General features: G+C 38.5%; 1 protein-coding gene across 1 annotated transcript in view; it reads right to left on the minus strand.

Annotated features, from left to right (window-relative positions):
* Window positions 1-23770, minus strand: part of TSG101 (tumor susceptibility 101) — a 39453-nt gene extending 15683 nt beyond the window's left edge. The window contains exons 1-7 of the mRNA XM_035012421.1: window positions 23629-23770; window positions 17333-17417; window positions 14615-14680; window positions 12805-12968; window positions 8746-8872; window positions 5103-5169; window positions 853-944 (exon numbers count right to left, since the gene is read on the minus strand). Of these exons, the coding sequence (XP_034868312.1) occupies window positions 853-944; window positions 5103-5169; window positions 8746-8872; window positions 12805-12968; window positions 14615-14680; window positions 17333-17417; window positions 23629-23670 (643 nt within the window). The 5' untranslated portion in view covers window positions 23671-23770. The remainder of the gene's footprint in view (window positions 1-852; window positions 945-5102; window positions 5170-8745; window positions 8873-12804; window positions 12969-14614; window positions 14681-17332; window positions 17418-23628) is intronic.

A 23770-nucleotide genomic window follows, 5' to 3' on the forward strand; every position in this document is an offset into this window, starting at 1 on the left:
TGAAGGAAATCCCAAATGGAGGGACTTTACAAGAGAAAGGGAGAAGATGAATTGAAGATAATGGAGTACGGATAATTTGTCAAGGAGTTTTGCTTGCAGAGGGGAATGAAGAAATGGAATAGTGGTGGGGAAGTGGAATTGAGAGGAGGATTTTTTAAGGTTAGTTTAGGGCATATTTTTGTGTGTGTGTTGATGAGGAGCAATCCAGTAGAGAACAGAAACTGATAATGGGAGGGAAGAACTGCTGAACTGACTGGCCCCCGAGGGAGGGAGAGAGGGTGAGATCTTGTGCACAGAAGCAAAGATAACTGGCCTATGGGAGGAGGCAGGCATGGCGGTAGAGTGGCAGCGACGGGCATGCAGCAGCGGGGGCGGGGATCTGTAGAAATGCTCTTATTGCTTAAATTTTCTCAACTGAAGAAAATTATACTTCAGGCACTCTAATAAGCAACACTAAACAGAAACAACTACTGGCCTGTGATAATGTGCAATATACCCCGTGGTGCTTTCTTCTCCTAAAGAAGCTCATCTGTTTTTATATATAACCAGGCTAGGGAAATCTAAGTATCTGTCAATAGTTCAACACATACAAAGTTCATCAATAAAAATATGTGAGCCAGGAAAGAGTGAAGAGTCAATCATTTCTTTATATGCCCTAACAGAAGACTCATTTATATAATGAATGCTATATCACCTACTTCAAGTTTTGGATTATAGGACACTGACCATTAAGAGTTCTTCGTAACAAGGAAGAATATTCTGACATCTCACATGTAAAACTGAAAGGCACTTTTCACAACAGGAGCCTCTGACTTTCCTTATGGGAGAAAGACAGTTTTGAAGGGTACTTACCGACAGTGGCCACAGGAGGCTGGGACGGGTACTGAGAACTCGTTGTGGCAGGATACTGACCACCAGGTGGGAAAGGACAGCCTGGGTAACCACTGAAAAAAGAACAAAACCCATTCAATATTAAGATGACTCAATGCTAGAGTATCTTTAAGAACCCTATTCAGGAAGTTAAACTTGACCTGTTGTTTTATCAGTTAATGACTTTTAGAGCTCCAGGTGTCTATTCAAGCAAAGTTCTAGAAGAAGTTCCATTAATGACATTGGATTCACTCTTAAGTAAACGGTTAAAATACTCTTGCTTGGCCCTGCTTATTTGACGGTTGTCTTCACAGGGAGCAAAAAACAACTAGTATATTTCTAAGGGCAGATGAACAGTATTAGAACTAGAAGCAACCCCAATTTGTGAGAGAACTTTCCCATTCTGGTTAACGAGCATATCCCGGAAATTATATTATTCAATTTTTACCTATGGTTCATTGATACCCTTTGAGAGTATCTGATCTGAAAATTCTCCTCTTTATAAATAGTTTTAAAAATTTTCTTTTCACTCTATGGATAGTTTGTCTCATTCATGTATTCATATCAGAGTCAGGAGGAATTTTCCTTAGAAGTATTCTCTCCAGTCTGTTATCCAACATTGTCTTATAAATATCATTAACAATATCCCTGACAAACAGTCATCTTTCTCTACTGAACACTAAATATCATTTTGATAGAATTTCCACCTAATGGTCCTAAATTTGCATTCTGGAAAACCACTTGAATAGTAGAAGACTTCTAACATCAGTCTTCTAATCTCTTCTTTAGGTGAAATCTTTTAAATTCCTTCAACCATTATTCACAGGACATGATTTTAAGGTCTAATCACTTTCCTCTGAATGCTCACTAGTTTGGAGGTATTTCCCTTACAATGGGGAAGAAAAGTGAAACAAGATGATCACTAGCTACCTGTTAGTTGGACAATAAATCTGGATTAGTTGTCAGATCTATGATATTGGCAATTCTGATCAATATGCTTTCTACAAGTCCATTAAAATTACTGATGAAACCCAGCCCATACAGAGTCTTGGGGCAAGAGCTCTGAGCTGGGAGTCAGTAATCCCTTTCCAGTGTAGTGGTTCAAAGATTCTACTGTTTGTACTACCAGCTCACACTTTATCACTTGTCCCCAACAAAAAAATTTTGTAGCACTTGTTGAAGATTCGATGTAGTCACAGTACTCTCTCATCTATCAGTATAAAAGCAAAATCAAAGAAAATAGCAGGCATTTCTGTTCCTGGCAAACACATGCCAAAGGCTACTGAACGCTGCTTTTGTTTCTGGTCTCTTTAGTAACCCTGCTACCATGGTATCAGGAAACAGTGCCAATCGTACTGAAATTTCTGGATCTATGGTTTTGAAAACTGGGATAAACGTGCTCTTTTTTCCTGGGGTTACTCCCATTTTGCATACCCTTTTAAAGACAATCTGTGATTATACTGTTGAATTTTTCAGTAACCTGGTATAAAACTTTTCTAGGCCTACAGACATTAACTTCCAAGAACTCCCTTGTCTCTTAGTTTGCTCAATTTCTTCTTCATAGTTATTCTCTATGTTCAGGGTTAATAATTTTTCTTGAGTAAAGAACTGAGTGGTACATTTTCTATCTTTGTATATTATTAAACAATTTGTTCTATGTAGCACATCTTTTTCATACTGAAGAGTCCTTTTAAAACTACGTATTTAAAAAGAATTTTCCAACACTCTTATGTTCCTTTTTCTTTATGTACTCTTTCAAATTTTACTAATTATTATATTTAAGGAACTGTTTCTAAGTGCTTGAGGTAGGAGCTAAGGTATGAATTCGTTTCTTCCTCAAGATGCTATCAAAACAGGGCAAGATCCCTGTAAACAATCCTGATAGGATCAAGGAAATAAGAAATGCTAAGTAAAAATCCAGGAAATATAGAATGGAAAAATCACTATCAGCTAGAGGAGATCAGGGAAGGTTCTGGGAGATGTGTAATATCCATGAAGTTGCACCTTTAGTCTCTTTAATTCCTTTCCTCCTAACCCCATATTCTTCAACCGCATTATAGTGTTTCCTTATTGTTCCTGGGGCTTTTGGTGGCTTTCACACTTTGCTTACATAAAATGAGTGGGCTGGACTAACTGGAAAGTATCCCCTCAGTCACAGAGTGTTATAACTCCTTGCTGCTCCCTCCACCTCTAAACACCGAATTTCCTTCTTCAAGGTCCTCCTTGTAAACCTGTTCTTTCATTTATGAAGTTATCACTGAGCTCCCAGCGCCACAGGAGATGTGACCTCCCCTCTGAATTCTATTTATCACAGCACTTACCATTGTCTGTCTTTTCTGATACCAGGAACTGGTTCCTAATATCTTATTACATGCGTGCTAGTACACAGACCCAAACTGGAACAACCATTCTTGACATACCTTTTAGTTTCCTTGTATACACGCTGCAGGTGCTAAATTAAACTTTCAAAAGATCTTAAGATTTGGAAGAGAACTTAGAGATCATCTAGTCCAACTTTCTAGAGCAAGAATAAAGACTCTCATATTCATTGTTTTAAGATAAAGATTCTTCTTGAGTCACTGATTTATTAATTCTCCTTTAGGACAAAGGGAGAAGAGAAAGAGGTTCTGAAGCTCTTCTGCCAAAATCTTTTATATACAGAAAGATACAGATGGCAGTTTGAATACAGTTACCCTTAACAACGCATTGGCATATTACTTACACTGAGATTAAAAGTTACATTTCAAAGGAAAAAAAAACATCAAATCTTTGAAAAACAGCTATCTCAAAAAGGAACTTCTTACAAATAACCTCACAGAAGACACTTTTATGGTTACCTAAGTGAGTAAGATTTAGAGTTTTGCCAATATTTTCCAGCTTCATTTTTATCTACGAGTTTCTCTGAAATGGTTTTATTGTTCAGAAGTCCATTTCCTTACTGTACTTCCAACAACCATTTCCTTATGTCCAAAGTTCCATCTTACTACTGACAAGAAGATTCTGTTTCTAGAACTTAATCAGAAAAATAAGTGCCTCAAGAAATCTAAAACTTATAGCCTGTTTATAGATTATAATTATTTTTTCTTTTTTTGTCTTTTTCTTTATTGTCCCTGACAGATACTCATCTAGTCTTTGCTTACCTAATATGACAGAATGCTTCCTACCTTGTAAAGCAAGTCTGTGAAATTAAGAAAGATCCATAAATAAATAAGATTACTAAATTTAACTTATAGGATCCTGTATATTATACATGTACATACATCAGGTGTTCAGGAAATCTGGCTACATTTATCTGTGAGGGTTGTATGAAGCTAAAAAGAGTTAGCAGGGTGAAAAATTTCTTGTTAATAGTTAAAGTAGCCAGAAATCTCATCTGGACACTGGCATATGCCGTCTTGCATTATAAGTCAACCCAAAGACCACCCCTTTGGAAGGTAGTCCTAGATTACCACTGAAACTACACAATTGCAACATGGGTTAATTATTTCTCATGGATTTTCTAATGTGTCTTACTCATAGACTGATCTCACGATTAATTTAACCTACCTGAGTTATGTTATTATCAAATGGTTAACAGAGGTTTGTAGTATATGTAGTCGACGAGCTAAATGAATAAATAAGACTGACCCCATCAAGTGAGCCATTAATCCATTCCCTGTAATTTATGAAAAAGTTGGTTTTTTTTTAAAGGGTTTTAAAATATAGGGGCACTTGGGTGGCTGAGTCAGTTGAGCATCCAACTCTTGATTTTGGCCCGGGTCATGATCTTAGGGTTGTGAGATCGAGCCCCACATCGGGCTCCACGCTGGGAGTGAAGCCTGCTTAAGATTCTCTCCCTCTCCAAGAAAAAAAAAAAAGGTATTAAATTATTTTTCTCCTTGGTTGAATTCATTATAATTAGTAATCCATTAACCTTTCAGTTATCTACACTAAATATATAAAATTCTTAAAAGGGAAGCAGAGCAAGCAAGGATTTCAAAGTCCAAAACCAATCAAGATTATTGTCATTATCTCACTCCTTCCTTCTTTGTAAATAGAATGAAGCTACATTTCTCTAGAATGGAAAAAACTCCTTTGGAATTATATACATACTATAAAATTTCACTAAAAATCAAGTCTTACCTTCCATTAAATTGCAACTATGTTTCTTTAATGCTCTAGTTAGCCCCCATTATTTCAATTCTAGATCTAATAGAATTTCTAATACAATTATTCAAAAGATTTTTCATTACCTGGGATTGGGAGGATATCCAGATGGATATGCAGAGATTCCACTTGGCATGCCTGGGATATAGGAAGCTAAAAATAATTTTTAACATTTTAAAATAATATGCATAGTCCTGGATATACAGGCTATCAAAGAAGACATATATCATTGTCAAACCACTGCAAAATTTCATACAGGTAAAGAATCCAAATCTCAGCACCAAAACAAAACAAACACTCCACCCATATTATATTAGTTCTTTACTGCAAGCAGTATCTTCAAATCACAAAATTCTCAAAGCATTAACTATGAGGCAAAACAATACACAGGACAGTCCCAACGGGGAATAACCGGCAAACAGGTCAACCTGGTCAGCTCTCCACACTCTCAAAGAGTTTATAACCTGACACAGCAGCTGGTTCAACTGGAATTTAGAGGAAGGTAATTCTGCCCTCCTCTGGTCCAAGATCAGCTTCTCAGAAAGTGCCCTCTTTATTATATCTAAGAAATCTTTTGATATTTCTTGTTGACCCATTATTGACCAAATATTGACCAGTTTGCACAGGTGGTTTTGTTGGCTTGACTGAGGACTTTAAAAGACTTCAAATTAGTATGAGAAGTCCTTTACAAAACTTATATTCAGCTAGACTGGTTAAAAACAAAACAAAAGCTTGGAAATACGAGGGAAAAAAGGTTCAAATCTAGCAAGCTTAAAGAATGGTTTATATATTTTTTATAACACTAAAGACCCTGAACTAGGCAGTGGTGCCAGGAGGCTAATCAACACAGTGAAAGAAAAAGAGAATTTTGACTTTAATTGGAAATGACTTGTCTGAGAATCAGTTTATCCTCAGTGAAATTTTTCTCACTGAATACAATGATGAATTAGCTCTTAATCCAATCAATAAATATTCTAGTGCTTCTATGTAACCAGCACCAGGATTCTGATTAAAAAAAGAAAGAATTCCTGGCTTCAAGTTGCTCATGGTCTAGTGGGGGAGATAAGCAAGGAATAATAATAATACAGAGTGCTAAATGTTATGACAGGAGAAGTACAGAGTAAAATATATATATACACATGGGATCATACAGGAGGCAGCTAATCTAAACTTAGGATGTGGGGGTAAATAAAAGGGATCTAGTAGAGGAATGGTATATAAAGGCTTGGAAGGCAAGAGAGGTGGAGCCTTCAAGAAATGAACCGTTAAAGCACAGAATGTAAGTGGGTTGGGAGACATATATAATGGGATCTGACCAAGGGCCTCATAAATCTTTACCAGACTTGCTGAGCATACATCTCCAAGTATCAGTGTTCACAGTCTCCCTGTTAGGATGAACTATAGATATTAAGTAAATTTTTTCTTAAGTATAATGAAGCTAGGATGATGTTCAATGCTATTTCAGGAAGGGAAAAAAACTCCTGAAATGTCTCAATTGCTAGATTCCATAAGACATTTTTTTCTTCCTGGGCAACGCACAGCTGATCCTTAAGAACATCAGAACACAAGGCTACTACTGTCGGCAAAATACATGGTCAATTACTACCCCTCCCCACCCATGCTAGTTTTTCTCTGTACACATAAGCTACCACTTTGTTTTTATGAGCAATCATAATCGTGCACCAAATTTTCATAATCAGAAGCAATTTTCCTTTTCTAAGGTTCTGAAAAGATACTAATTCCACCAAAGCCTTCAAATTTTAATTCTTAGAAACAACAATGTTATTTGGATCCAAGACCATCAAGGAAGAAGAAAATGAGGTAAAGTAATTTTAGAGCCAGAATAAAATGGGATACAAATACATATAACATATGGGGCTATTATAAGAATCAAATAAGTATGAATATGAAGTGCTTAGCTGTGTCTCACAGTTACAATTCAATAAATGCTGACTATTACTGTTAGTTGTCAAAAAATGATGTTTGGCCATTACCTTTTTTAATATGACTCATAGCTCAAAGTCATCCTAAAACAGCAGATCAAAAAGTGTTTTGTTTTGTTTATTTAAGATTTATTTATTCATGAGAGAGAGAGAGAAAGAGAGAGAGAGGCAGAGGGAGAAGCAGGCTCCCCAGGGAGCAGGGAGCCCAATGTGGGACTCGATCCCAGGACCTTGGGATCATGATCTGAGCCGAAGGCAGACGCCTAACCATCTGAGCCACCCAGGCGCCTTCAAAAAGTGTTGTGAGTAATGATAAAAATAATAGAAGTATATAATTTCTGAACTAGAAGATAATCTTCATATAAGTATATATCCAAATTTCTGGGCTATTCCTTGGTGTGTGTGTGTGGGGGGCAATGGAATTTGGACTTAATCTCTTTACACTCATACCTACTACTAATCAATATTGTTTAAATGTATAAAAAGTATTAAAACTTGAATTGAAGGATAGTAATTTACTTAAATCAGCTATAGATTGTTTAATGTGATATACAGTGAGTGCAAACCTGAACTGCAAAAATAATCTCTTTACTGTGGTCTCTTTCTGGACACTTCCAGTGTCAATATAAAACTGGAAGAAATTTAGGAAAAAAATGTTGCTTAGGAGACTGCCTAAACTTCTGTAAAGGTTATCTTCGGTGGTCACTAGCTATGTTATTGGAGCAAATAAACATGAATGGCAAACTAGGAAATATTTGGTATTTCAAACTTAAAAGAGCAAGGCTGTCTAACCTCAAATACTAGCCTCAACAGAATTTATTAAGATGAAAACAAATTTCTAGTCCAAAAGAATCACTAGAACTTTTAATAAAAGAGCTACTAATTCCTAAAACCAAACTTACTCTGTGAAAGCAGGGAAGGAAAAGGAAATGGGTTCAGAAAGTTCTTTCTGTTAAATTCCCATTCAGCTTGTGAGTCAAAATGTTCCTTGAGACAGAACTGATTAAAAAGGAAGAGAATAACTCCCAGTACGAGAAAAATGAAAGCTCACATAATCTAACTTAAGTTTTGCTTAATTATAATCTTGAAAAAATTTGTTAAAAAAAAATCATAGCTCAAAACACAATGAAATCAATATAGGTTTAGTAAAGTCAAAACAAGTAAGTACAACCAACTCTCAATTATCCAGGGTGATCTGAAAGTATTAATAGGAATTTCTGGGGGGGGGGGGGGAAGAAATAATAGAGATAATGTGTACCAACCAGGGGAGAGTACTGACTTCAGGCTCTCACCCTCTCCATACCAGGTAAAATGAATTGGCTGTACTAAAGAGAAGCCAAGAGCTAGATGTTCAGTTGTGTTACAGCCAGAACTGCAGAATGTGAATGATTCAGTTGACTCTAATTGATTCTTATGTACAACACTGATTCTGCAGTTGCAAAGAAAAGCAGCCTACCTTTCAAGTTATATCTGTTTCCAAACTGATGCTATAAGGCTATTCCATGGCATGTATAATTAAAAATTAAAAAACAATTCTAGCTCTATTCCAGCATTCTTTCTCTTCCATTTTGGAATCTAGCACACCCATAGTTAGATTTCTACCCACAAACGGAAGCCCAAATGCCAGTCTTTGGTGGGAATCTGTACATGCAGAGGTGTGGCCTCAGAATACTTCCAAAAAATCCACTAACTGGGTAAGCTAAAAAGTGAAGTCATGAAAAAAAATTTTTTTACAAGGTTTTATGTTTTGTTTATGAGTTTAAAAATCAAACTTAATTATACTTACTATTTGGTGGCCCTGTTGCCTGGTATGGTGGATAAGATGCCGAAATAGTAGGACGAGAGAAGACTGGAGGTTCATCTCCAAACACCACGATCATGACCTGAATAAGCCCCAATAAGTCGGACTGTGGCTAAAAACAGAAAAATTAGGTCAGCTACAGATTTTTCTTTTTAGAGATTTTATTTATTTGTCAGAGAGAGAAGGGGAGAGCACGCGCGCACAAGCAGGGGGAGCGGCAGGCAGAGGGAGAAGCAGACTCCCCGCTGAGCAAGGAGCCCGATGTAGGGCTCGATTCCAGGACTCCGGGATCATGACCTGAGCTGAAGGCAGATGCTTACCTGACTGAGCCACCCAGGCGCCCGCCCCTCCCAGTGGACTATTATGTGAGCAAGAAACTTATCTAGTGTTAAGCCTCTTGGCATTTCGGGGTTTATGTTTTAAAGTCAGAGAGCTAATTAATGTATTCATCTAGTATACTTCAGACATTATACCAAATAATCATTGCTTCTAATACCCTAATCTTGTTCAGAAGTCTAAAATGACTCCCATCTGTCTACTGAAGGACAAAGTCCTTAGCTAACAATCAGGATCCTTCATGGTATAGCCTTGAATACCATACTAAAGTTAGCCACCACTGTGTCTTTTCTGTTAGATCTGTGAAATCTGTCATACCTACAGAAATGTATGACCTATGTAACTTTAAAGAGTAACAATAAAGAAAACACCTGGAAGCCATTGTCCAAGTTAAGAAATAGAAGACTGACAGTAACTTAGAAGTTTCAGACTGCATCCACTCTATGTCCTCATGAGGTAAACCACTTCTCTGATTTAGTGGATAATCATTCTTTTGCTTGACTTTAAACATACTACCTAAGAATGATTTCCTAAACTGTGTGTTTAATGTGGCTTTTTTTGAACTTCATATGAATTTAATCAAACTGCATATTCATTCTACCGAGATTGGCTGCTTTTGTTCAATGTTTGAAAGATACAGTCATGTTAAAGAGCACAGCTATATTTAACTCATTTTCACTGCTGTATGGTGTTCCACCCAATGAATACACACCTTTTTTATTCATTTTCCCGCTAATAGCCAGCTAGGGTGTATCCAGTCTTCAGCAATGTATGCCGAATACATTCTTGCTGTATTTTCGAGTAGGTATGTGCAAGCGTTACTCTTGTGCAGTAGTTCTCAACTGGGGGTGATACATTTGCCTCCCAGGGGATATTCAGAAATTCCAAGAGCATTTTTTGGTTGTCACAACTGGGTGTTATGCTACTGGCATCTTGTGGGTAAAGGCAAGAGATTCTACATCCTACAATGAATAGGACAGCCCTCCCACAATAAAGAATTACCCGACCTACAATGTCAATAATGTTGAGCTACATACCTAGGTGTGGAACTGCTAGGTCACAGGGCATATGCTCACAACTTTACTAAGGCCAAACTGGTTTCCAAAGTAACTGGTGTCAAAGAGTTCTTGTTCTCCGCTTCCTCACTAACCCACATTGTCAACTGGTTGCACAAATTTGATGGGTATGTGGTGGTATCTCACTGTGGTTTTAATTTATATTTCCCTTACTATTAGCAGGGTTAAACATCTTTCAGTATGTTTATTGCCTACTAGAATTTCCCTTTTGTGAAGTACTTACTTGTTCAAGGGTTTTGTTTTGTTTTGTTTTTTTTATTTGACAGAGACACAGCGAGAGAGGGAACACAAGCAGGGGGAGTGGGAGAGGGAGAAGAAGGCTTCCCGCTGAGCAGGGAGCCCGACGCGGGGCTCGATCCCAGGACCCTGGGACCATGACCTGAGCCGAAGGCAGACGCTTAACAACTGAGCCACCCAGGTGCCCCTTGTTCAAGGGTTTTCTCTCTTTTTCTACTGGGTTTCTTTCTTTTATGATTCCCAAGTTATTTTAATATTCTGGATATTAGTCTGAGGGTATTAAGTATTACAAATGTATTCTTCCAGTTTGTGGTTAGTTTTTTCATACTTTTTAATGTCTTTAATAAATATAAGTTTTCACTTTGTACAAATTCAAGGTAAAATTTATTACTTTTCCTTTCTAGTAAATGCTTTGTTTTGTTAAAAAAAACAAAAACCCACAAAACCCAAAAACCTAACCTATTCCAAGATCACAAAAGCAATCTTCTATGTTTTTTTTTCCTTTTCCCTTTTAACAATCTATCTGAAACTTTTGTGTGGTATATGAATAGGAATCCAACTGTCCCAGCTCCATTACTAAAAAGTTCATCTTATCCCCAAACGATCTGTTATAATACCACTGTCATATATCAAGTGTTTATATCTAGTGGATCTTTTTTTTAATTCTTTTTTTAAGATTTTATTTACATGGCTCGCAAGTGCACACAAGCAGGGGGAGGAAAAGGGGAAGGGGCAGAGGGAGAAGCAGACTCCCCACTGAGCGTGGAACCTGATGCGGGGCTTGATCCCAGGACCCTGAGATCATGAACTGAGCCAAAGTCCAACGCTTAACCAAATGAGCCACCCAGGCGCCCCTATGGGTTATTATATTCCATCTATCCATCTGAATATTCCTATGACAATTCCGTACTATCTTAGTTCTATAATACATTTTGACATGGGTAGGGCAAGTCCCTTCTACCTTATTCTTCTTGGAGAGGGCCTTAGCTATGCTCAATCTTTTGCATTTCCATATAGATTTTAGATTCAGCTTATCAAGTTCACAAAATTAACAAATATACAAAGAAATAAAAACTGTTAGGACAAAGAACCATGAATAAGTTTCTCTCTCCTTTAAGTCTTCTTTAATGTCTTTCAATAAAATTTAGAATTTTTTCCATAATGGACTTGTACATCTTTTGTAAAGTATTCATTTGCCAGTTCATTCATTCTCTATGCTGCTGAGTCCAATCTGCTACTAAACCAGGCTACTGAGTTCTTACTTTTTTTTTTTAAAGATTTTATTTTATTTATTTATTTGAGAGAGAGAGAGCAGAAGAGGGGGTACGGTCAGAGGGAGAAGCAAACTCCCTGACAAGCAGGGAGCCTGATGTGGGACTCGATCCCGGGACTCTGGGATCATGACCTGAGCCGAAGGCAGTTGCTTAACCAACTAAGCCACCCAGGCACCCAAGTTCTTAATTTCTATTATTCTATTTTCCAATTCTAAGATTTCCACTTGGTTCCTTTTTAATACAGTTCTCCATCTTGAACATATTAATCACAATCATTTTCTTTTTTTTTTTTTTTTTAAATATTTATTTATTTATTTGACAGAGAGAGACACAGCGAGAGAGGGAACACAAGCAGGGGGAGTGGGAGAGGGAGAAGCAGGCTCCCCGCAGAGCAGGGAGCCCGATGCGGGGCTCGATCCCAGGACCCTGGGATCATGACCTGAGCCGAAGGCAGTCGCTTAACCAACTGAGCCACCCAGGCGCCCCAATCACAATCATTTTCAAGTCTGGGTCTGATAACTGGGTTGCCTGGGAGTTGTGGTGTCCTATTGCTACTGTCTTTTTTTCCCCTCTTTATCCTATTTTTTGATGTACTTGATAATTTTAAATTGTATGCTGGACATGAAAAAGCAAGGAGCCTGATGCAGGACTCCGAAGGCAGGCGCTTAACCGACTGAGCCACCCAGGCATCCCTCTGCTTAGTTTTTTAACACTGTCTTTGAAGCTTGGAATTCAGTTTATTCCCTTGAGGGAGAAACTCAGGTTATCTGGTTTGCTACTTGATAGGAATGCTGAGTAATGAGATTTGAACAGTTTCACAAATATATGCCACCAGTAAACTACTTTTTAAAATGCATTTCCCATTATGTGAATCCCATTTATTCTTAAAGGTTCAATTCAAGCAAATAAAATAGTGACTATGTGTATTCTGTAAAGTACCAAGCTCTATACAAATATATTTCTTTTGGAGAACCTTTTCCAATTATCCAGCTCAGTGATTAGGATCTTATGTGAACTTATCTATCCTCCTGGGAATCCTCTTTGAATATTAACAGAAAGGAGATGCTAGGGAGCAAAGTATATAAAATGCAATGAGTTCACACAATACTGTTAATACTTACATGTTTCCATTCATGTAGATAAGGAAGATATATCTTCCCATTTGCATCAACATGCTTTCCTGTTTTAATAGTCATTGAACTAGTAGGCTTAACAAAACAGATAGGGGGGTTATATGGGTATGTGTCCAGCAGCCACAGGCATATTGGAATATTATAAGTATTACCTGAAAGAGAAAGAGAAACTTCAGTTACTCTATTTTTATTATGTTTTATCAATGGCTTAGTAGGTAAGCAAGAGAGAGCTACAACTAAGCAACACTTAAAAGAAAAATCACAAATACTTTGGTTCAAAGTTTTAAGATGTTTCTCAAATTTTCAGTTTTTAAAAGATATGAGCAGGATTAAGGAGGGGGGATGGGGTGGCTGGGTGATGGACATTGGGGAGGGTATGTGCTATGGTGAGTGCTGTGAATTGAGTAAGACTGATGAATCACAGACCTGTACCTCTGAAACAAATAACACATTATATGTTAAAAAAAAAAAGATAGTAGGAAGGGAAAAATGAGGGGGAGATGAACCATGAGAGACTATGGACTCTGAGAAACAAACTGAGGGTTTTAGAAGGGAGGGAGGTGGGGGGAATGGGTTAGCCCGGTGATGGATATTAAGGAGAGCACGTATTGAATGGAGCACTGGATGTTATACGCAAACAATGAATCATGGAACACTACATCAAAAACTAATGATGTAATGTATGGTGACTAACATAACATAATAAAATAAAATTAAAAAAAATAAAATCAATGGGTGTATTACAGAGTCACAGGTCTTAGGAAGTCACAAAGAATAATTAAGAAACAGAACTGTCCAAAAAGAGAACAGTCATTCATGAAGCTGAATGGTCCCTTATCACTGTAAGTATTCCAGCAGAAGATGGCTGACTGGCTAAAAGAAGACATAATTATCCATCATCAGCATTATCACCAACATTACAACTATAATAACAGCTACCTTTTTAAAAAAAGATTTTATTTGTCAGAGAGAGAGAGCGTGCGCACAAGCGGGGGAGTGGCAGGCAAAGGGAGAAACAGATTCCCTAGCTGAGCAAGGAGCCTGATGTGAGACTCAATCCCAAGACCCTGGGATCATGACCTGAACCGAAGGCAGGCACTTAAGTGACTCAGCCACCCAGGCATCCCATAATAGCTCCTTTTGGTATTTGTTTATTACATGCCAGGCTCTGTGCTAAGTCCTTTACATTATCACAATGAATACTTTTTTTAGTTCTATCATCCAATTGTTCTAGATGTCCATTGTCACAAAACTGACAGATTACAGAGAACTGAAACCTTACTTTGCCCTGACTTTAAAGCCTCTACCTTAGCCATTATACTATACAGCTTCCCATTGTTGGAAACATCTGGATGGGGTGGGAGGCTGAACTACAAGGCATTGAAAATCCCTCTCTAGGGGTCCCTGGCTGGCTAGGCGGGTAGACCGAGACTCTTGCTCTTGGGGTTGGGTTGTGAGTTCAAGCCCCACATTGGGTGTAGAGACTATTTAAAAATACAACATTAAAAAAAAAAAAAAATCCCTTTTTAGTTCTAAGATTCCCTGAGTCTATGAAACATCAAACTCTTCCAGGGCACTGAGGCACTTATTTGTTGATATGACTTAGTAAAGAATGGGGGAAAAAGCTGAAAATATTAGGTGCTGCTGCCAAATGAAGTTCAATTAGAATAAGTTAAAATCTTTATATCATCATTAAAGTCAGGAGAAAGTAGGTTTAATTTACTCATAACTCTTTGGTACCTACTAGGTGCATCACAATGCATCTATATTGGAACCATAAATTACATAAGATGTTTACCTTTATAAGGCACAGGAATTGTTCCAGTGAGGTTCATTAGTTCCCTGGAACTGCCATCATTAAAAACTGAAAAGAAAGAATAATGATTCAGTCATGAGCATTTTCAGACACTCCCAGATGAATTATTCTTTCAGAAACATTGGTTAAAACTCATTATTACCCTTGAAAGGAGCTAACTTGTTAATGTCTCACCCATTTTGCCCAATAACAAAATATCCTTTGTTGACTGACTGACTCAGTGGGATCGGTTTTTAAATGAGTGAAGAAAAGATGCTTTGAATTACTTGGAAAAATGAATGTGAGTGCTTCAGTCCCAGCAAATATAAGCTCTTGGTCCCCAACTAGTATGATTATAAAGTTACTTAAAAATCACTATCAGCTGATACCACACTAAATGTTAACCCAGTATCGTTAAATTTTAGATTGCCCAGATGTTTATCCCTACTCAATGTCATTCTCAATCCCAATGTAGTATCAAACCACAGTATTAAAAAGTTTTCAGTCAAATATAGACATCTTTCAATACAAGTATTTCTCATATCATGTAAGTTTTTCTATCTGTAATTGATTATAATTAGGCCACATGATTTGTATCATATGGACTGCTATTATTTGTAATAATGATTTGGAATTAACACTATCACATAGAAAAGCTGTAATGTGCAGTACAAGAACACAGAACTGTACTGTTTACCTCTGTTCTTTTACTTAGCATTGACAATTATAATCTGTGCTATAATTTATTCTGATTTTGTGCTTTTTAAAAAAAATCATCTTATTTAAATTTAGGGTTTTAATTACTCTAAAAGCATGCTGATAACAATGGTTTAGACTTGGTCCAGCCATATAATGCTATATAAAATTTATTCAGTGATGCTGGAGTCTTTGTTAGTTTAAAGATTTCATTTATTTATTTATTTATTTTGAGAGAGAGAGAACTCATGAGTGGGGGGCGGGAGGAAGGGTGAAGGGAGAGGAAGAGAGAAACTTAAGCAGACTCTGCAGTAAGCATGGAGCCCAACACTGGGTTCGATGCCACAATCAATGAGATCATGACCTGAGCTGAAACCAAAAGTCTGATGCTTAACCGACTGAGCCACCCAGGCACCCCTCTTTGTCAGTTTAGATAAACATATTTATTCTTTTAGCATACAGTAAAAACTATACACTTACAGTAAAGTTCTAGCCCCAGTCACTTTTTCCCCTCACTGAAGCCATTTTTAAATTAACTCCAATTCTGGTAATATGAGGTTTTCCCCAGATCTAAATACCACAGTATGTGGACAGGAAGGAGAATTGTGCCCTAGGTTTGGGAGAGAAATTCTGGTTCATGTCTTTGTTGTTCAGAAAACACAGGACTGCTTGTCCCTCTGTTAACTCTCATCTCTTGTCACCAAGCTCCTATTGTTTTCAAAGCCCCAGGAGTGAGTGGAGTTTAGAATGATAGTCTCACCTACAAAACTCAGCTTGTAGCCCTCAGTGCCAAGAGCCTCATAATGGACAGGAGGCAGCAGGGGTTTTCCCCTGGCCCTGGCACATTAGGGGTTTACAAGGACACAGAGTTAGAAAGATGACATTAGGATTGGTGGGGACAAAAAGACTTAAAAAAAAAAAAAAACAACTCTGGGGGCATCTGGGTGGCACAGTCAATTAAGAATCCAACTCTTGGTTTCAGCTCAGGTCATGATCTCAGGGTGGTGAGATCCAGCCCCATGTCAGGCTTTAGCATGGAGTCTGCTTGAGTTTCTCCATCTCCCTCTGCCACCCTGCGCACCCCACCCCCCTGCGCTCTCTCTCTCGCTAAAATAAATAAATCTTAAAAAACAAAAACAAAGAACAAATCTAGGTATTGTCATTTCTTTACTTATCTCTCAATTTTATTTCATCTCAACAGACAGTAGACACACACTGTACCTACCTATTCTATAGAATTAAGGACCATATTAAAAAAATGTTTTCCTCATCTATAAAATGAAAAAGATATTCCAGAATATTATTTTGCAAAATGTGTTTCTGAGAATATAAAGAGATGCTCTGGGGAGAAAAAAAAAGTTCAGTAGTTAATTAACTTTAGGATATACTGTATAATAGATTCTCTTCTCTCCCCTCTTGGTGAGGCATAACATCCCAGCCTATTAAAGGCTCTGAGAAATCTTGCTGCAAAGAAACCCATTTAATTTTGTTTAATTTATAATTGCTCAAACTTAACCCCTCATCCCAAGAAACAGTCTTCATAACTATGGATAAAATTTGGGGAAATGATAAACTAAATTATTTTTAAGATCCCCTCTAGGTCTAAATTTGCATAGGTCTGTTATTTTTTTAAAACTCAAAATAATTAGGGGCGCCTGGGTGGCTCAATTGTTAAGCATCTACCTTCGGCTCGGGTCATGGTCCCAGGGTCCTGGGATCGAGCCCCATATCGGGCTCCCTGCTCGACAGGAAGCCTTCTTCTCCCTCTCCCACTTCCCCTGCTTATGTTCCCTCTCTCACTGTGTCTCTCTCTGTCAAAGAAATAAAATCTTAAAAAAAAAAAAAAAAAAACCTGAACAAATCTGTTATTACTAGATTGTGCCATTTCCTATCCCCCCAATACTTTTATTAGGTGGAGGTTCAGTCCTACAAAGGAAAAACCAACAAACTTAGTGGAAAATGGGAAACCTACAAAAAGAGTAAACTCAAAGTACAGTAATTGATGTTTTTATTATATAAACTCACCATATGAATCCAATACAGGTTTGAGATCTTTGTATAAAGTAATAACATTGACAGTTTCACGTACAGTTAGGTCTCTGTATTTGTACTGAAAAGGAAAAATCACACAGGAATTTAGTTTTAAAACTAATGCACATATTTTACTGTTAGGCATATCATCTTAAAATCTTATTTTCTTAATAGCACTCTTCTTAAAAGTATAATGGTTCTTGCGAATCATTAACATTAATTAAAGCCTGAAAGAACCTCAATAGTTTTCTCTCCTGCTACCTATTCGAATCCTTTACTCACCTCCATTCTAGCTCTTCTTTCCAACTGGAAAGACCTGTCCACCAAATCAAATCTTAATCTTTATCAAAGACCCAGCTTTCCTCTCTCTCCCCCTTCTTAATGAATCCTTTTCCAGACTTCCTTTTAGCCCATAGTGATCTCTCCCTTTCCTCCGAACTCCAGCATTTATTATCAATACGAACTATTCCGCAATTTATCATTTACTATATTGTATTTTCAAACCCCCACCTTATACTACTCCACTCCAGGAAAATGAGGAACCTGGCTTACACATTCTTGGCAGATGAGGAGCTAAGGAGACAGGGACCCCCACCATATTACAATACATCAAAGCTCACCAGTTAATAAGCTCCGTCCATCTACACAAAGCTTTCAGTCAGCTTTTAGTGCTTCTCTCTCAAAGAGAAGCAATCTGGCTATTCCAAAAAGACAGACTCCAAGAAGCAGGACAAAGACCAAAACAAACAGAAATGAAGGAATTAAGAAATAACAGAAAAAATGCAAGGAGAAGAAAACTTCAAAAAGAATTAGCATCAATACCTTCAAAGAAGAAATGATGTTATATCCATGAAACAAGAACACTCAGAGAAGAAAGGACTCCTGGACATAAAAATATAATAGCTGGGAAACAAGCATTCAACAGGAGGATTAGAAGACATAGTAAAAGAAATCTCACAGAGACTAGTGCAGAAAGACAAAGTGGTAGACAATAAAGGAAAAAATACAAGAAAAATGAGGGAATAAATCCAGAAGGTCTACTGAAAGGCCTCTCTTCAGCACTTCTTGCCTTCTTTTGACCTGAAGTACGCTTTTTCCCTGCTATGGGATCAGTACTATGAGCACACATTCCTGACCTCCCTTCCCCTCCAGCTACAACCACACTTCTCCTTTATAGTTCTCCTTTATAGCAACTCTTGCAAGGAAATTCCTACATTTGCTGACTATGATTGCTCTTTTCCTATTCTTTTTAGAACTTTTTATTATGGAACATTTCAAACATACCCAAACATAGGCAGAATAGTAGAATGAGTGCCCTATATCCTATGCTCAGCTTTGACGATAATCAACTCATAGCCAGTCATAATCTATAACCTCATTCACTTTCCCTCCTCTTGTATTATTCTGCAGCAAACTGTAACATCATAACCCAATGCCCATAAATATTTGTGTATATCTTTAAAAGATAAAAACTTAAAAAATTCCACAATACTATTATCATACTAAACTAATCCATTTCCTTAATATTATCAAATATGCAGTTGCAGGTCATATTTTGTTTGAATAGAGATCCAAATAAACTCTATACATTATCATTTGCTTAAATGTCTTTTAGGTCTCTTTTAATCCATAGATTCTCTCTTCTACCTCTCTTTCCAATAATAGCTTTACTGAGATAACTAATAATTCACATGCCATATAATTCACACATTTAAGGTGAATTATATAAAGTTCAATGGGTTTCAGTACCGAGTTGTGCAACCACAATTTAGAACATTTCCATCACCCCCAAAAGAAATTTGTACCCATTAGCAATCATTCCCTTATAACTGCTAACCGCCCATTTACCCCAGACAATTGCTATTTTGTTTCTATCAATTTGCCTATTTTAGACATTTCATATAAATGGAATCATGTAACATGTCTCAGCATGTTTTTAAGCTACGTCCATGTTGCAGCATGTATTAGTACTTTACTCCTTTTCATTGCTGAAGAATATTCCATTATAGGGATATAGGACATTTTATTTGTCTATTCATCATCAGTGGGCCCGTTTCTATTTCTGCCCCTTGGAATTTATTTGTTGAAGAAACTGGTTAATTTGTCCTACAGAGATTCTCATGCTTTGGATTTTGCTAACTGCATCTCCTTGTTGTAGTTTAATATATATGTTCCTATGTCCTTCGTATTCCCTGTGAATTACTAGTTGGATCTAAAAGTTATGATCCTTTTCAGGACTTTTTCTAAATTTTACTTCTTTGCCACCTCTTCTCTTCCCCCCTCCAGCAAGATCATTTCACAGACGATGGTGTTTCCCATCAGGTAGCATATGTTATCCGGGTATCTTTCTGTGATGTTAGCAACTACTGATGCTCCATGCCTACACCCATTCTCTTCAAACCCACTCCAATCAGGCTTTTGCACTTTGACTGAAATTGACTGTCAAAGTCACCAGTAACTGCCACATGGCTATATGCAATGGCCAATTCTTAGTCTTCATCTTACTCAACCTATCAGCAGCACTTGACCAAGTTGATTCCTTCTTAAGACAATTCTTCACTCGATTTTGAGGACACCACTGCTTGTTTTCCTCCTCTCTTGTGTCTTTGCTGGTCCCTTCCCTTCCTAACCTCTAAATACTACTGAACCCTACGGCTCAGTCCTTGGTCCTCTCCTTTATCTAAACTCTCTCCTTTAGTGATCTCTCATGGCTTTAAATACCACTTATGTGACATTAACTCCCAAGTTAAAAAAAAAAATTCCAGTCTGAATCTCTTTTTAAACTCTAGACATGTATAACCAATTGCCAGTTTGATCATCTCCACTTGGATATCTCATGAATGTCAAATTTAACATGATCAAAACTGAATGCTGGGGTGCCTGGGTGGCTCCGTCAGTTAAGCGTCTGCCTTCAGCTCAGGTCATGATCCCAGGGTCCTGGGATGGAGCCCTGTGTCGGGCTCCCTGCTCAGCGGGAGGCCTGCTTCTCCCCCTGCCTGCTGCTCCCCCTGACTTGTGCTCTCTCTCTGTCAAATAAATAAAGAAAATCTAAAACAACAACAACAAGAACAACAAAACTGAACTGCTTACCCCCCCCCAAATCTACTCCTCTTACATTCTTCCATATCTACATCCAGCTGCTCAGGACAAAAACCTTGAAATTATCCTTGATGCCCCTCTTCCTCACATCCACAGTGAACCTGTGAGAAAATCCTATTAACTCTACCTTCACAAATAACCAGATCTGACCACTTCTCACTACTACGGTGGCTATAAAACTGGTCTAAGCCACTTCACCTCTCACCTAGCTTACTGCAACAGTCTCTTACAGGTGCCTCCGCCTCCATGCTTACCCTCTACAGTCTAGTCTCAATACAGCAGCCAGAGCAATACTGTTCAAAGTTAAAACAGATCGATGGCTTCCCATCCATATTCCAAGTAAGTGACAAAATCCTTACATAAGTGGCCTGCAAGACTCTCCAAAATCTACCACTTTTATTCCCACTACCTTCCCCCCTTGCTCATGCTACTCTGGCCACCTTAGCCCCCTTCGTTGTTCCTTTATCATGCACGACAAGCTTCTGTCTCAAGGCTTTTGCACTTATTTTCCTTCTTCCTGGAATGTTCTTACTCCAGATTGTTCCAGTTGGCTTCCTCATCTCTTTCAGGTCCCTGCTCAAATAGGTCTTCTCAGAAAGGCGTTCCTTTACTATTCCGTAAAAGTGCAATCCATCCCATCTCCCTGCCTGAGCATTCTCTATTATCCTTTGCAGCTTTACTCTTCTCCAAAGCATTTATCACCTTTTAGTATAGTACTTAATGTAGTTACTGAGTTGTTATTACCTTCTATGAGAATTTAAATTGCAGAAGAGTATTTTATCTGACCATTCACTGTTGTATCTTTAGAACTTAAAATAGTGTGAGGTGCACAGCAATCTTCAATGAGTCAGTTCTCTTCTACCTATTTAGTAGTGACTCCACCTCTAGAAATGCTGTAAGAATACAGGTAGTTGCCTACATGAAAAATCTAAAGCATAAAGTTGTATGTGTAAAACAAGATGGACTAGTGGTAAAATTGTATCTCTGTTAATTGCTAAAATGATGACAGAGAAGGGCATTAACTAAAAGTTAAACTGGAAGCCAAGATAATACTAAAAGGTAAAAATTACAATAATATATAAAAAGGTCATATAATGTATGTAAATTATACCTCAAAATAAATAAAAAGACATTAAGTCAAAACAGGTGGCCCAAAGTAGCATGATACGTGTGGAGGTCCCACAGATAAGGAGTAAAGGACCATCACCCTTGCAATGTGGCTAGGGTCCTGGCTAACAATTCCTACATCACACCAAACCCAACTGAAAGGCTAACACCCGGAGCTAGCCCTCTACCAGAAAGAAGGAACTCCACAAGCTGCTTTTATTATTCTTCTTTCTATTCCTACCTAACATAGGCCGGATAGAAAAGATGTTGATACTCAGAACTGACATTATCACTTGTAGGAGGCTCAGTTTTTCAGATATTGGGCCAAGAACCAAAAGTTAGGTAGAATATCCTCTCCCACCTCTTCTTTATGTCCCTTTTTGTTCTTAGGGTAAAAGAGGCTGGAGGGTGGGGGAGGCAGTGGAGACATAAAAAAAATCTTCTAAAGATGTTCCGTGTCTGTCTTTGAAGGCAGGTTCCGCTACAGGAAGTTTAGGAAACTTAATCATGGTTTTTAAAATTCAGAACCATTATTTGAATATTCTTGTCCTTACATAGGAAGACTAAGGCATAAACCTTAATACTAATGCTATCAATTTAAACAAAAAATGGGGGGCGCCTGGGTGGCTCAGTCGTTAAAAGCGTCTGCCTTCGGCTCAGGTCGTGATCCCAGGGTCCTGGGATCGGGCTCCCTGCTTGGCGGGAAGCCTGCTTCTCCCTCTCCCACTCCCCCTGCTTGTGTTGCCTCTCTCGCTGTCTCTCTGTCAAATAAATAAAATCTTAAAAAAAAACCAAAAACGGCATGGAACACTTTTCAGTTACATCATATGTAAAACAATGTACTGTTTTTTAAAGTGATATATAAATGTTTCAACATGGACCTGAGCCACTATCTACTAGGGCTCCCCCAAACTTCCTCTACAATCAAGAATAACTACTTTATCAAAAGAAAATTAAGAAGCCTAGAAGTTATTAGACAATCAAGAGAAGCTTTATTTTGAAAACTGCCACTTCCTCTTTAGAGGTTATTTGCTCTTCAACCAAAGACTAGAGGCACGATTTTACTGGGGGGGCAGGGGAGAGGGACTGCATATTTTTCAAAGAAATAAGTTTATACACAAGTGTGTGTTTTATTAATAATGAAAATTGCTTAAACTACTTTGATTCCTACCATTCTTGCTTTGACAAAAGTATCCAAAGCTAACCCACTGAACTGGAAAAGATTCAACTCTCAACCACTTCACATACATCTTATTCCTAATTGGTAAACTGAAAAAAACCCCACTATCACCCAGTTCACCAGGTGCCACATTTAAAGTAATGATCAAAATAATTCATGGCTTTAAAATGTAAAATGCCTATCTACTTTTTAAGAATTAAAAAAATACACTGGTCTTGAACTGTAAAGATTATAAATTAGGTTCAAAGCAAACAAGTTCGCGTTGTAAGAAGCATACAATTAAAAGTGGTTATTCTTAGAAAATCAAAAGTCCCTGAAATGGTCATGAATTCTATTTATTCCATTGAGGTAGTGAGCGACTGGTACTTAGGCTTCTCTGAACATTTTTACTTTTAATTGGACCAATTCAACCAACGGTTAACTGACCTCCGCGGGTCGGGTATTGAGCTGTGTGAGAAACAGAAAACTGAAAAGGACACAATCTCTGGGGGCCGGGACGGAAGGGCGAAGACGGACGGATCCCTACACTGGGACAGCAGTGGAGGACTATCTCAGATGGAGAATTAAGGCCAACCCCCTCTCTGTGTTTATAAAAACTAGGACGAAAACTACACTGCCCCAGACTGTTCCAAACTACCCGCAGAGAGGAGGGCGGGCGGCAGGTGGCAGGCGGCCGCGGCTCCGCGCCTTTGTTGACCCCCGCCCCCACCCTTCCCCGGCCGCGGAGCGGGGATTCCGGCACAAGGCGACAGGCACCTCGGGGCTGCGGCCGCAAAGGCGCCTGAGGACTGCACTGGGCCTCCGGCCGGCCGAGGAACCGCGCTGGGCTGAGTGCGGCCAGGCCCCGCCGGGCGCCAAGGGGAGTGGTGGGCGCGCGCCTGTGGCTAGCGCGCCGAGGACTCACCTTGGACACCATTTTCTTGAGCTGGCTCTCCGACACCGCCATGGCGGCCGCCTCGCGACTCCCGTCCCCGCAGGCAGAGGGTCAGCCGCTCCGGGGCCGCCCCTGGCCGCCCCACACAATCACACACCTAGTAACCAGCCCC

The sequence above is a fragment of the Mirounga leonina genome, unplaced genomic scaffold (assembly GCF_011800145.1).
Source record: "Mirounga leonina isolate KUSES-001 unplaced genomic scaffold, KU_Mleo_1.0 Mir_166, whole genome shotgun sequence".
NCBI classification, from domain to species: domain Eukaryota; kingdom Metazoa; phylum Chordata; class Mammalia; order Carnivora; family Phocidae; genus Mirounga; species Mirounga leonina.